Here is a 14,114-nt window from a genome sequence, read left to right on the forward strand (position 1 = left end):
CTCAGAGGGGGGGCACGGGGCTCACCGAAGGGAGGGTGGGGGCAGGGCGGAGGGCACGGGGCTCACCGAAGGGAGGGAGACTCACATCTCACCACCCTTGAGGGAGATGACCATCTTGTCGTAGGAAATGAAGGCTGCCTGGGCACAGTCGAGGGTGATCCGCACGCCCTCCTGGGTGCCTGTGCAGGGTGCGGTTAGACAGACTCCGCAGCCCTCCTGCCATCCCTGCCCTGCGGTCCTGCCCAAGCCCACACTCACGGAGGGGAAAGGCGGTGGTGCCAGTGGTGAGGCCGTTGAGAGCCACGCCGTACGGGGGGACGCTCTGGTTCAGGTACAGCAACGAGTTGACAGCAAAGACCACCACCCCACCTGGAAATGGACGCGCTGGTGGGCGGGGCTCAGCGCCCTCCCCCCCACCCCCCACCCCCAGCCCCATAGGGGCTCACCAATGGGCTTGGGCACAGCGAGGGCCTGCGTGCAGTCGAAAGGGAGGCTGGTGAGAGACCAGATGACAGGGTGGACCTTCTGCGTGATGTTCAGTGAAATGGCCACAATGGAGCACGTGTCCTGCCGCACAGCCACCCGCCTGGGGACAAAGAAGTAGGTCAGCCAGGGGGCCAGTCACAGCACGCCAAGGGCGGGGTGGCCCAGTCCCGGTCCCAAATGAGACCCACCCCAGGCCTTGGCGGCTGCAGCCACAGCAGAGGGGCCTCACCCAGGCCAGGTCTGGTTGGGCTCGAACAGGATGAGCAGGGTGGGCTCGTAATAGCCGTGCAGGAACTGCAGGTCTACGATGTTGAGCAGCTTCTCGTCCAAGCCGCGCACGTCGATGATGTAGCTGGGCAGGAAGCTGGACCTCTGCCTGGGGGCGACAGGCTTCAGTGGGCGGAGGAAGGAGAGAGCTCCGGTTGGACAAGCCCCTCCCCTGTCCCGGTACTCACCCCTCCCCCATGAGCCCCTCGTGCTCCTCGGCCAGGCTCTCCCTGCGGAAGGGCAGGACCACCAGGCGCGTGCCATAGATGAGCATGGCCGCGCAGCGTCCGTCGGGGTCCACCCGCACCCGCGGCGTATGCACATTCTGCACGAACCCATCCTGGGGGCAGAGGGCACCGTTAGGCCAGCCTGGGGATAGGAGGGGAGCAGGGGGCGACGGGCTGGGGCGGGAGGGAGGGGGGCAGGGAGGGCCGGGGGCATGGCCTGGACCTACCCGTAGCTCAGGCTCCTCAAAGTAGTGTAGAGACAGGGTCTTCAGGTCATGGGTGCCTGGGTCATACTCCACCACCGACAGCTGGAGGGCAGGTCAGAGCTATGGCCCCAGACTCCCCTCCCCCCAACCCCCCCTCCCCCCACAGACCTCCCACACCCACTCCCACCTCCAAGGCCATCACCTACCTTGGCATCCTTAAAGCTCAGGAGCAGGGCATCCCGCTTGGCACCCGCCAGCTGCACGCTGGCCATAGACATGACGTTGCCGAAGAAGGAGAAGGAAGCCACCAGCTCCAGCTTTTCCCGGTGCTCCCGGTGGGCCTTTCCCTCTGGGGGAGAGGCCGGTGGGTACAGCTCTGGGCCCGCACCCCAGCCCCCACGGCCCCAGGTCTGGGGCCAGGGCAGCCTCCCCCACACTCACCTGTGCTCCTGTCATTCTTGGTTGGCGCCTGGGAGAGGGAAGAGGAGGGCGGGCAGTGAAACCACACTGCTGCAGCCAGACATCTGCGAGTCCTACCTCATGGTGGGACCAGGAGGGGAGACAACGCAGGGCCAGCCCTGCCCAAACCCTCACTGCAGTGGGGACCATGCTTCCAGACACTTCTAGAGACAGCCGTGCACACCCCAACCCAATGTGCACAAACTCGTGCTCATAGCCTGAGTCCCCAACTTGGCTTCCCAACAGCCCGCTCACTCCGATGCCAGCAGTGCTCAGGGTCAGAGGCTGGATGGCAGCTCTCTCCGTGCACCCTCAAACCTGCCTGGCCGTGCCCCCTACAAACTCACCCCTGGGCCCAGCCACAGCACGGGCATCACTCTACAAGACAGGCGTCTAGCTTGACCCGAGAGCTGCCACCAGCTGCCGACCACAAGCGACCGCTCCCGGCTCCCCTGACACGTAGGGTGCCCACTGAGCCTGCGCCGGGCATGCTGCCGCAGAGGGCCGTGGCCTCGCCCGATCCCACAGCCAGCCAGGGCCTCCCCAGGGTGGGAGAGGGCGTCCGGGCTGCGCTATCCAGACTGCAGAGCGTCCGTAACCTCGGGTAATGAAACTGCGGCAAGTGCAGCCGTCCTCTGTGCCACACAGAGGGCCTGGCGGTACCACCACGCAGGGGCACGTTTTTCTTTTACAGAAAAACAAGGGCTCCGAGCTTCGGTACGTTTTCGTGTCCATAAGAGACTGTTCTCTGTTAGTGGTAACAACACACTGACACACACACACTTGTAAATCGTCACTTCAAAGCAAAGTAGAAATTTTAATAACAAGAAACAAGATTGTTTTTAATGACATACTTGTGCTACTGGGCAACGTCCTGAAAAGAGCTGCTTGAGAAAAGCCAAATAATTAACTCATTTCAGAAAAGGCATTTTAGGGGGTGCCTGGCTGGCTCAGTCAGGAGAGCACGTGACTCTTGATCTCAGGGTCATGAGTTCAAGCCCCACGCTAGGCACGGAGCCTTCTTAAAGAAAAGAGGGGCTCTTGGGTGGCTCAGTCAGTTAAGTGTCTGACTTTGGCTCAGGTCATGATCTCGCAGTCTGTGAGTTTGAGCCCCGTGTCGGGCTCTGTGCTGACAGCTCGGAGCCTGGAGCCTGCTCCGGATTCTGTGTCTCCCTCTCTCTCTCTGCTCCTCCCCCACCTCTCCTCTCCCTCTCTCTCTCTCTCTCTCTGTCTCCCAAAAATAAATAAACATTGGGGCGCCTGAGTGGCTCAGTCGGTTGAGCGTCCGACTTCGGTTCAGGTCATGATCTCGCAGTTCATGAGTTCAAGTCCTGCTTTGGGCTCTGTGCTGACAGCTCAGAGCCTGGAGCCTGCTTCTGATTCTGTGTCTCCCCCTCTCTCTGCCCCTCCCCCACTCATACTCTGCCTCTCTCTCAAAAATAAATAAACATCAAAATTAAAGGGGCGCCTGGGTGGCTCAGTCGGTTAAGCATCCGACTTCGGCTCAGGTCATGATCTCGCGGTCCATGAGTTTGAGCCCCGCGTTGGACTCTGTGCTGACCGCTCAGAGCCTGGAGCCTGTTTCAGATTCTGTGTCTCCCTCTCTCTCTGACCTTCCCCCGTTCATGCTCTGTCTCTGTCTTAAAAATACATAAACGTTAAAAAAAAAATTTTTTTTTAATTCTTAGTAAGCCAAAAATGCAACTTCCTCAACCAAACAAGGGACATCTACAACAACCCTTCAACAAGGTCCCACTAGAGTGAAGTGTCCCAGTCACCTCTGTGACCAGGACCAGCCGGGACACCCACACTCCCCTTGCCGGGGGTGAGGTCAACACATACAGACCAACTGTAGTCCCACCCACAAGCAAAATGCAAAGTGAAAATCTTGAAGAACTTCAAGAGACATATGGACCTAGTCAAATGCTCTAACATACCACTGGCATCGATGGAGGAAGGGGAAGGGCAGAATCAATAAATGAAGGTGTTGACCAATCGTTTTCCAAAACTGATGAAAAGCATCAATCTACAGACTCAAGAAGAGCAGCAAACCCCAAAACAAGATAAATATAAAGAAAACCAGGGGTGCCCGGGTGGCTCAGTCGGTTAAGCGTCCAACTCTTGATTTCAGCTCAGGTCATGATCTCTCGATTCCTGAGTTCAAGCCCCGTGTCGGGCTCTGCACTGACAATGCGGAGCCTGCTTGGGATTCTCTCTCCCTGTCTCTCTGCCCCTCCCCTGCTCATGCTCTCGCTGTCTCTCAAAATAAATAAATAAGCTTGAGTAAAAAGATAATAACAACGACAACAATAATAATAACGAAGCCACAACCAGAAAGGAAGGACAATGGGTGAGAGGGGATATGCAGGAGGAGAACAGGCAAGTCCAGAAAACAAGCCACTTCTCGTCCTGGCCCCCTCCCTGGACAGAGCCCCCTGACCTAGACTTCAGCCTTATGTTTACAAATGCCCTGCCACAGGAGTAAGCCATTTCTTTCTTGTTGAAAAAAGAGAAAGAAAACAAAACTACAACCAGGTGCATCACAATCAAAAGACAAAACCAAGGGGGCGCCTGGGTGGCTTGGTCGGTTAAGCGTCCGACTTCGGCTCAGGTCATGATCTCACGGTCCGTGAGTTCGAGCCCCGCGTTGGGCTCTGTGCTGACAGCTCAGAGCCTGGAGCCTGTTTTGGATTCTGTGTCTCCCTCTCTCTCTGCCCCTCCCCTGTTCATGCTCTGTCTCCCTCTGTCTCAAAAATAAATAAACGTAAAAAAAAAAAAAATAATTAAAAAAAAAAAAAAAGACAAAACCAAGGACAAAGAAAAAGACCTTAAAAGGAGCCAGAGGAAAAAGGAGACATCACCTTCATAAAAGCTGGTTTTCACTTTCTTTCTTTTTCTTTTTTTTTTTTTTTTTAGGGAGGGAGGGAGAGAGAGAGGGAGGGAGGGAGGGAGGGAGAGAGAGGGAGAGAACTCTCAAGCAAGCGGGGGGGGGGGGGGGGGGGGGGGGGAATCCCAAGCAGGCTCCACACTCAGCACAGAGCCCAACCAGGGACTCAATCCCTGGGATCATGGGATCATGACCTGAGCGGAAATCAAGGGTCAGACGCTTAACCGTCACCATACAAGCCACCCAGGTGCCCCCATAAAAGTTGATTTTCACCAGAAACCATACAAGCCACAGACAGTGGAATAACATCTTGAAAGCGCTGAAAGGAAACAATTAACCTAGAATTCTAAACCCAGTGAAAATGCCCCTCGAAAAGGAAGCTGAGATAAAGGCATTTCCAATACAAAAGTGGAGCAAACTCACGGCCAGTAGAAAACCTGCAGGATTATTAAAGGAAGTTCTTCAGGTTGAAAAGCCCAGCATAAAAAAGGATTATAAGCTGCTAAGAGCTCATAAGGCTGGAAGGATATAAGGGGATGAAGGACACGTGGGAGAAAGGAGCACTCTTGGCGGCAGGAAGCCCACACAATTAGAAGAGGGAAGAGGCAGGAAAAGCAGCCGAAACAAAAACCATCGGTGGAACCAACAGGAGTAAATTAAAGTTTGAGGAGTAAGACAACGTTTGCACAACCTCAAAATATGTCCCACAAGGTACTTAGTAGTTACCACGGGAAACGCAGTGATGTTCCGGGGGGAACCCCGCCATCCAAGCCAGCAGCCCAGTGACTATACAAAGAGACATCTTCTGTTACAAAAGACGTCATCGGGGTAAATTGGCAGGATCTGACCAGGCCTGGCCTTCTCCCAGTGTCACTGTCGTCATCAGACCACTGTTCTGTGGCTCTGCAAGAGACAGACCTCCATGCTGTCGGGGTGCACAGGATGCGCTGACCTCCAGGAGCTGAGAGGCCTCCTGTCTACGACTTACTCTCCAGGCTTAGGGAAAAAAAAGAGAAGAAAGCAAGCAGATATGGCACAATGTTCCATCTGGGACTGTGGGTAAAGGTACACTGGAAATTTCTGCTCTTGAAACTTCTCTCGAGTCTGAAATGATGTAAAATTGAGAGGCTAAAAACAGTAATAACGTACTGCAGGACTGATAACGTAGGTCAAACCAGGGGCTCAGGGAGATAAACAGGGCTAAAGTATAAAGGATTTTATACTGTTCCGGGAGCAGCAAAAATGCTCATCTAAGCCAAACTGTAATAAATCCAGGAGGCCTAGCGTAACTGTTAACATCACTAGAAAATAATACGAAACACGTAACTAAAAACCAACAGGAAGATAAAATGACTTAAAAAGTCCTCACTAACCCAAAACAAAGCACAGAAAAGGAAAAAGAATAAGGGTGTGTTTAGAAAGACAGTGAGACAGACAGTGATTCAAGCTCAAGTGCACACAAAATTACATTAAGTGTACATCTGCCAAACACCCAATTAGGGGACAGAAACTGCCAAATGATAACACCCACTATCTGCTGTGGAGTCACTTTCAATGTAAGGACACAGATTTAAAAAAAAAAAAAAAAAAAAAAAGAGGGGCCCCTGGCTGGCTCAGTCACTGGAGCATGCGGACTTCGATCTTGAACTCCAGGTGGTGAGTTCAAGTCGCACATTGGGTGTAGAGATTCACGTCAAAAGAAACCCCATAAAACAAAAAAACAAAGAACGGGAACAAAGTTGAGATAGCTACGCTGCTATTGGACAAACTAGATTTTAAGGCAAAAAATATTAGAAACAAAAAGGCAAAAAGGGATATTTCATCACAAAAAGTTCAGTTCAAAATTAAAACATTATGCTTTTTTTTTTTTTTACTTCAGAGAGAGAAAAAAAATGCAATGGGGTGGGGGCAGAGGGAGAGAATCTTAAGCAGGCTCCATGATCAGCACAGAGTCCGACACTGGTCTTGATCCCACAACCCTGGCACCATGACCTGAGCTGAAATTAAGAGTTGGACACTCAACCCACTGAGCCACCCAGGCAATCCCAAAAATTACTCTAAATTTGTCTTATATGTACCTAATAACACATGTACAACACACAAAATTCCCGACAGTCCTATGGGGCAAGTGCCCGTTGGTCATTTTAAAATCATCTTAGGGGCACCTGGGTGGCTCAGTCAGTTAAGCTTCCGACTCCTGGTTTCAGCTCAGGTCATGATCTCATAGTTCGTGGGTTCGAGTCCCACATGGGGGTCTGCACTGACAGTGCAGAGCCTGCTTGGGATTCTCTCTCTCTTTCCCTCTTCCCCTCTCCACACCCCCCCCCCCCAATAAATAAATAAACTTCAAAAAATTTTTAAAAACTATCCTAGATATTCTTCATTTTTGGCTCTTCCATGTAAATTTGAGAATCAGATTACTAAATCTAATGAGAAACCTACTGCCACTTTGAAGACACTGAATTTATGGGTTAACCTGAGGAAAGTTGACATCTATACAACGTGGAGACTTTCCATCCATAACCGTGATCTATTTTCTATTTAGCTGGGGCTTCTGTTAATTTCAATCAACCACAATGTATTTTCCCTCCCAAAGGTCACAGGGGCCTCTCCCGCTGCCCAGCTGCACCCCTTAGGCTGCCCCAGGCCATGCACTCACCCCCCTCCCACACACAGCTTCTCTGCTCTGCACCCCCTGCCTCTTGACAGAACTGCCCTTGCTTCCCAGCTCACCCAAAGGACGGAGGCCCCGGCCATACTGCCCACCCCACACACATCCCCACCCGCTTTGTGCTCTAGGACTTCCCCACTCCTGTCACCCCACTGCAGCCACCTGCACTAGACTCCACGGGGGCAGACTGAAGACAGCCTCAACAGGGGCCCATCGCCCCCCTCCTGAGTCTGGACTAGAGGCAGCTCTGAACAACAACAGGCCGTGTGGAAGGGGGACCAGGTTCCCCAGGGCCCGGCCCTTGGGATCACTGGCAGCTTCTTCCTCCAAGTAAGTAAGCGCTCCAAGTAAGAGGCCCAACCACCTCGAGGCCACCATGCCAGGAAAACCAAGCCAGCTGCGTGGGGAGAGAGGAGCAGAGAGACAGAGACAGACACACCCAGCTTGCCCCCAACCCTTCAAGTCACCCAGTGGAAGCCCAGACCCCACAGAGCATAGGCCAGGTGCCTCCACGGTCCACACTGTGCCCTGTCCAAACCCCCAAGGGACTCACAGACGTATGCGTCCGTGGTACCAGACTGCTGTTGGAAGCTCCAGGGCAGCCTGCTCCACAGCAATAACCAGACTGATCCCGAGCGCTCTCACCCACCTGAGGAGCCCTCTCCAGCTTCCCCCCATCAGCTCCACCTCCCGCCCCACACGCTTCTCTGACCCAAGAGTTGCAAATGTTCCTACAATGGGCCAAACAGCAACTACCTGCCTTGGCCTTCGCAGCCACACGCAGTCTGGAATTCTTGAATTCTCGCGACCCTGAGGGTGTACAAAGCTCCCGTGGATCTCCGTGGGCTGCGAGTGGGTGCGGCTGGCGAGCCTGCTGCACTGGCTGATTCCGCCCCGGCGGGCAACACCCTGCTCTCCCGCTCGTCTTTCGAAAACCCTCTTTTCCCGCCAGTCACCACTCCATCTCTTTGATTCCCTCTTTGCACAAATCTCCAGAAAGCTGTCTACATTCACTGGTACTAATTCTCTTTCTCTGCTCGGCTCTTAACCCTGCAGGCCCACATCCCCGACGCCCCTGTCAAGAGTCACCAGGGCCTCCAGATCGTGGGCCTCACCTGAGGCCCGGCAGTAGGAGACCCAGGTTCCCAATCTGCCACCTCCTCTGGGCTTGGGCTTTCCTCCCTCCTCCCTGGCCACACCTCCTCCAAGTCTTCCTCGGCGTCCTCTCTTCTTCCCAACCGCTCAACGCCGGGGCACCCCAGGGCCCAGATGGCCACCTTCTGGGTGACCCCAACCAGCTTGAGGGTCTGACGGGCCCAACTTCAGCTCCAGGCCACACCCTGCTCCCCAGCACGACTGCTGCTCTAACTCTCCCGCAACCTCGCAGTGCGCTGTTCCATGGGCACCTCGGTACACCTGTCAGCGTCTGGAGTCCAAGAAAGTCCCAACAGCTCCAGCCTCTCAGAGTCCATGACCTGTGAGCCCTTCCCACTGTGACAGAAGGGACAGCGTATCACGTACAGATTAGGTTACGAAGACACTGTGCTTTCACCTGGGTGAGCTGTTCTCTCTCTCAGCCTTCATTCTGGGGGAGGCCGCCCTGTGGTGAGGCTCACGTGACGGACCGAGGCCTCCTTCCGACAGCCGGCTGTGCGAGTAAGAAGCAGAAGCTCCGAGCCCACAAGCGCCTTCGGAGGACGGCAGCCCTGGCCAACATGGAACTGCAGGGAGAGACTGTGCAGGGGCCACCCAGCTAAGCCACTCCCGGCTCCCTGACCCCCAGAAGTTGGGGGATATCGTCTGTCGTTTTAAGTTTCTAAGTTTGGGAGTGCCTTCCTTGTTATGCAACAAGTATCATGATGTCCCAAGAGGAGCTCCTACGTCCCTTTCGCCATGTCAGGTCACAGCAACTCAGCCCCTCCCGGTGCTCAGACCAAAACTGCACCCTGGCAAAACCTCAGCATTGCCCGTGGCGCCTCACCCCTTCACATCCCACATCCTGTCCATCCTGAATCTGACTGCTTTCCACCAACCGACCACCTGATGCTCCTGACTGGTCTCCCTGCAGGCCCCCCCTCCCACCTCCCTACAGACTCTTCAACACAGCAGCTAGAGTGACCTTTGCAAAACACAGGTCCTGTCACTCCTTAACCTCACCTCAGAGTTAGCAGTCAATCGCTACATTGGCCTAAAAGCTCAACATGCTGATACCGGGCCCCCACCTCACCACCTCTCTGACCTTCTGTCTTCTCCTCACTCTTTTTTTTTTTTTTTTTAAGTTTTTATTTATTTTTGAGAGACAGAGAGAGACAGAGCGCAAGCTGGGGAGAGGCAGAGAGAGAGAGGGAGACACAGAATCTGAAACAAGCTCCAGGCTCTGGGCTGACAGTGCAGAGCCCGATGCGGGGCTTGAACTCATGAACCGCGAGATCATGACCTGAGCTGAAGTCAGACACTTAACTGACACCACCCAGGCGCCCCTCTTTTTTTTTTTTTTTTAAAGTAATCTCTACAGCCACGGTGGGGCTCGAACCCGTGACCCTGAGATCAAGAGTCAGTCACCTGCTCCACCAACTGAGTCAGCCAGGCGCCCCTCTGCACTCACTCCTCTTTTCCTCGGGGCCTTTTGGCTGGTTCTGTTCCTTTTTTTTTTTTTTTTTTTTAGTTTATTTATTTACTTTTAGAGAGAGAGCTGGGGAGGGGCAGAGTGAAAGAGAGAGAGAGAGAAAATCCCAAGCAGACTCCACACTGCCAGTGCAAAGCCCGATGTGGGGCTTGAACTCACAAACTGGGGGGATCATGATCTGAGCTGCAATCCAGAGTCAGACGCTTAAACAACTGAGCTACCCAGGTGCCCCATCTCTTGGCTGCTTCTTGAACACCAGTCCCTACTGCCCTAAGGCCTTCACCTGCCTGGAACCTTCACCTGACACCCACAAAGCTCTCTCCAGCCCCTCCTCCTTGCCTACTCAAATCTCAACTCTGCAAGGAGGCAAAATTTAACACCACACCTGGCTCCCTACTCCCCGACCCTGCTCTGATGCTTTCCACAGCACTTTAAACTATAGCCCAAGGGGGGGGCGCCTGGGTGGCTCAGTCAGTTAAACATCTGACTTCGACTCTGGTCATGATCTCGCAGTTCATGGATGGGTTCCAGCCCAGCGTCAGCCTCTGTGCTGACAGCTCAGAGCCTGGAGCCTGATTCAGATTCTGTGTCTCCCTGTCTCTGCCCCTCCACCACTCATGCGCGCACACACTCTCGCTCTCTCGCTCTCTCTCTCAAAAATAAACAAAAAAACCAAAACAAATAAACGAACTCTAGCCCACGGTATTACTGGCTGTGTGTGGTCTGTCACCCACTGGAACAGCAGCACCACAAGGGCAAGCCTCTCTACCTGTAGTGCTCACAAACATCTCCCAAAACAAGCTTAACAAACATCTGCTGAAAAGACTCGAGTGAATTCCAGTGGGCTGTGAAACCTTATGTAAAAAATATAATGATGTAGGGGTGACTGGGTGGCTCGGTTAAGCTTCTGACTTCAGCTCAGGTCATGATCTCGCGGTTTGTGAGTTGAAGCCCCACGTCAGGCTGTGCTGACAACTCAGAGCCTGGAGCCTGCTTCATATTCTGTCTTTCTCTCTCTCTCTCTCTCTGCCCCTCCCCCACTTGTGTTCTGTCTCTATCAAAAATAAATGTAAAAAAAATTTTTTTTAATATATAATGATGTAAATGCTTCCCATTTGTCTCTAAAGGATGACAGGCATCAGAGAAGGGGGAACTTTATTGGAACATAGGAGTGAAAAAAGTCTAGTTCAGTGATTACAGCAAAGACGCTCTCATACAATATGGGACTGACGGATTCATTCAATCACTTTTAGTAACCTCTACGCCAAACACGGGGCTCAAACTCATGACCCCAAGATCAAGAGTCGTATGCTCTTCCGACTGAGCCACCCAGGCGCCCCTAGTAGTCTACATATTTAATGCAAAAACAAACACACGTGTCCTGAAGTAGGTGCCCAGGAAGGTCAGCCTCCTTCCGTCCGCCCCTCTGACCCCACGTGCATGCTGCGTCAGCCCCCACTCAAAGCCTCCGGTGATTCCTCCCTGCTCTGGGGTCAACCATCCTGACCACGATGTGCCTTCTTCCCCCCACCCCACTTCCGCTCTACACCCCAGTCCAACCGTGCCTGCCCCCGCCATGCTCAGCTGCTCTGGCCTGTGTGCCGGCTATTCCTTCCGCCCGGAACACCCTCCATTCCCCATCCTTGTGCCTGGAGAAGTCTTACTGCCCCCTTGAGAACAGGCAAGAAACCAGCTCTGGCGAGAAACTTTCGTGGACCAACTCTCACCGCTTGGGCAACCGGAGCACTTGTTTCCTCTACGGATGGGTCCATCACACTCTAGAAAAACTCCTGTGGGCTCTCTGGCCCCACACGAGACCCAGCCTCGTTCCTCTGGCCAGGAACCTTGTCCTGTCTTTGTCAGTCTTCCTGTCAGACTGACACTCTCGTCTCCCTCGTTCCCTCCTCCACCTCAGCTGCACTCGCTCCAACCTCCAAGCCTGTTTACAGGTGTGTTTCTACTTCGCGCGCGGTCTCTGCCGCCGAGTTTCGGTAGCTTTTGTTCACCGCTGTACCTCCACTGCCCAGCACACAGTGGGCGCTTACGGGATTTGCTGCAAAGACCGAAGAGCACAGAAGACGCACGGGCGCGGGGAGCGGAAGGCAGGCGGAGCGCTGCGGCGCGGAGAGAGCCGCCCCGGAGGCCGCCGCGCTCGGCGGGGCTCGCTTCTCCGTCCGCCGCCGCGCGCCGCCCTCGGCGAGTACTCGGGAGGCTGCAGGGAGCTGCGAGGGGCCGGCGCGGCCCGCACCTACCTCGGCGTCGCGGTTGAGGCGGTACACGTAGAGCTGCGAGGTGCCGGCCACCACGAGGTTGCGCTCGCTGTTGTTGAAGAAGTTGCAGTACATGGAGAACTCCAGGCCGGTGGGCGGGTGCGCCTGCTTGTACACGGCGTACATGGCGCCGAGCCCGAGCTGCGCGGGGAGGCGACGGGATGAGCAGGGCCGCCGCGCACGGTCCCGGCCCGGCGCCCCCTCCCCGGCCGCGCGCGCGCGCGCGCGCCCGCCCACCTGGCAGTTGGAGCCGGCTCGTGGGGGAACCGCACCGCGGCGGACGCGGCCCGGCCGGACCCGGAAGCTGAGCGCCCGGGTTCCGGGCTCCCGCGCCTGCGCAGCGCCGCGGCGGCAGAGTGGCTGCGCGCGCGACAGCGACCCCCGGTGGCTAGGGGGTGGCAGGGCAGCCTCGCGGCTCTGCTCCGAGGCTGTGCGTCCGGAGCCCCGAAACCCCGAGCTCGCTCTGCACTCGGCTCCCTGGAGAAGCCGGCGGCGGGGTTGCAAACGGGGCTGGGGGTGCGGCGGCTCAGGGCCCGCTGGGCTGGGGGCCGCTCTTCCCCGACGCAGGGTGGGGTCACCGAGGAGGGTCTAGGCCGCAGGAAGAGGCGACTTGCCCCCACCAAGCCCGCGTGGGCGAGACGCGGTGCCCGGGTGGGCCAGGAGAGCCTCGCGGTGTGGAGGCCGTGAGGGAAGACACGCGCCCAGTGAGGCTCTCGGCACGGGCCGCGAGTGCGGAGGAGGCCCGAGCAGTCCGGGGATCGGGAAAGCTCCCCGGAGAGATGACTGGCCGCGCCCCTGCCGCCTCCCGAGGAGGTCTGGCCCTGCAGGTATGCCGGTCCGCCCTCTACAACGTGAGCGCTCGCCCCAGGGCAGCGATTTTCGCCCTTCCCGTCCTCTGCTCCCTCCCCAGGCCCAGCACAGTTGCCCACGTGGAAGACTCTGGAGCCACGACCAAGCACAGCTAACGGGGATGTCTCCTCGCTTGGCAGGGACTCGCCCTGGGTACCGTTGTACAGACCTGGGACTTAGGAATGGAATAATAAGAAATAAAACAAGTAAGGGGCGTCTGGGTGGCTCAGTCTGTTGACTCTTGATTTCGGCTCAGGGCATGATCAGAGTCATGGGATCCAGCCCCACGTCCGGCTATGCGCTGAGCCTGGAGCCTGCTTGGGATTCTCCACACACACACCCCCGCCCCGCCCCTCTCCCGTGCTCCTGTGTGTGCTCACGCGCGCTCTCTCTCTCTCTAATAAAAATTATAATGAATTAAAAAAAAAAAAAAAAAAGGAAGTATAGTTACACCCAAGAAAAGGACATAGAAACATGGGTTTATGTTGCACCCATATCTGCCCACTTGCTCGTGTCAGCAACAAGGCTGACCCTTTTGTAGTGGACAAAGGGGTCACTCGAATGCCCAGGCAGGTGTGTGACCCCTGAGCCACACCAAACCCCTTTAGAGGTCATAAGAAAAACTGTAGCCGGGACACTAAGTTTTGGCATCTCTGTCAGATGGGCACAGTCATGGTGCCCACATCATAGGACGTCTGTGATGATTGAAAAAATCAGGGCCCACAGAACCCTTGGACTGGAGCTTGGCACATTGGAAAATGCCCTAACAAATGAACAAGAACTCATCTGTGAGAGAGGTGGTCAGTGCAGAGAGGGCTGGAGATCCTGAAGGAGCACAGTCCCGGGGAGGGCAGCGGTGGATAGGATGAGGCTCCATCCCAGTCAGAGGAGAGGAGGAGGTGGGCAGCGGAACCAGGAGGTTGCAAGGTTGGCAGTGGGAAGACAGAGGTGAGCCTGCCTGGTGGATGTACTTTCTCAGTGAGAGATGAAGGTAGGGGCCTATCAGCAGATCTGGGGCTTGAAGTTGCTGGGGAGGGACCATGATGGGCTGAAGAATCGTCCAAGGCTGGCGGTGGGGGGGGGGGGGGGGGGGGGGAATAACAGTACAAGCCCTGGCCTTGCCCGCTGACCCTGAGCTTGGGCCCTGGGGCTAGTGGACACTACAG

At 55.5% G+C, this 14,114-nt stretch overlaps 1 protein-coding gene and 1 long non-coding RNA gene across 2 annotated transcripts in view; one reads left to right on the plus strand and one right to left on the minus strand.

Annotated features, from left to right (window-relative positions):
• Positions 1-12,439, minus strand: part of CPSF1 (cleavage and polyadenylation specific factor 1) — an 18,978-nt gene extending 6,539 nt beyond the window's left edge. The window contains exons 1-10 of the mRNA XM_058699455.1: positions 12,337-12,439; positions 12,082-12,240; positions 1,628-1,655; positions 1,393-1,535; positions 1,208-1,288; positions 942-1,093; positions 716-862; positions 447-586; positions 259-369; positions 86-179 (exon numbers count right to left, since the gene is read on the minus strand). Coding sequence (XP_058555438.1) covers positions 86-179; positions 259-369; positions 447-586; positions 716-862; positions 942-1,093; positions 1,208-1,288; positions 1,393-1,535; positions 1,628-1,655; positions 12,082-12,225 — 1,040 coding nt within the window. The 5' untranslated portion in view covers positions 12,226-12,240; positions 12,337-12,439. The remainder of the gene's footprint in view (positions 1-85; positions 180-258; positions 370-446; positions 587-715; positions 863-941; positions 1,094-1,207; positions 1,289-1,392; positions 1,536-1,627; positions 1,656-12,081; positions 12,241-12,336) is intronic.
• Positions 12,440-12,480: 41 nt separating this feature from the next.
• Positions 12,481-13,168, plus strand: LOC131494806 (uncharacterized). Its single transcript, XR_009253600.1, has 2 exons — positions 12,481-12,926; positions 13,010-13,168. It is a non-coding gene; the product is annotated as an uncharacterized LOC131494806 (long non-coding RNA).
• Positions 13,169-14,114: the final 946 nt, after the last annotated feature.

This window comes from Neofelis nebulosa, chromosome 14 (genome assembly GCF_028018385.1).
Source record: "Neofelis nebulosa isolate mNeoNeb1 chromosome 14, mNeoNeb1.pri, whole genome shotgun sequence".
NCBI lineage: Eukaryota > Metazoa > Chordata > Mammalia > Carnivora > Felidae > Neofelis > Neofelis nebulosa.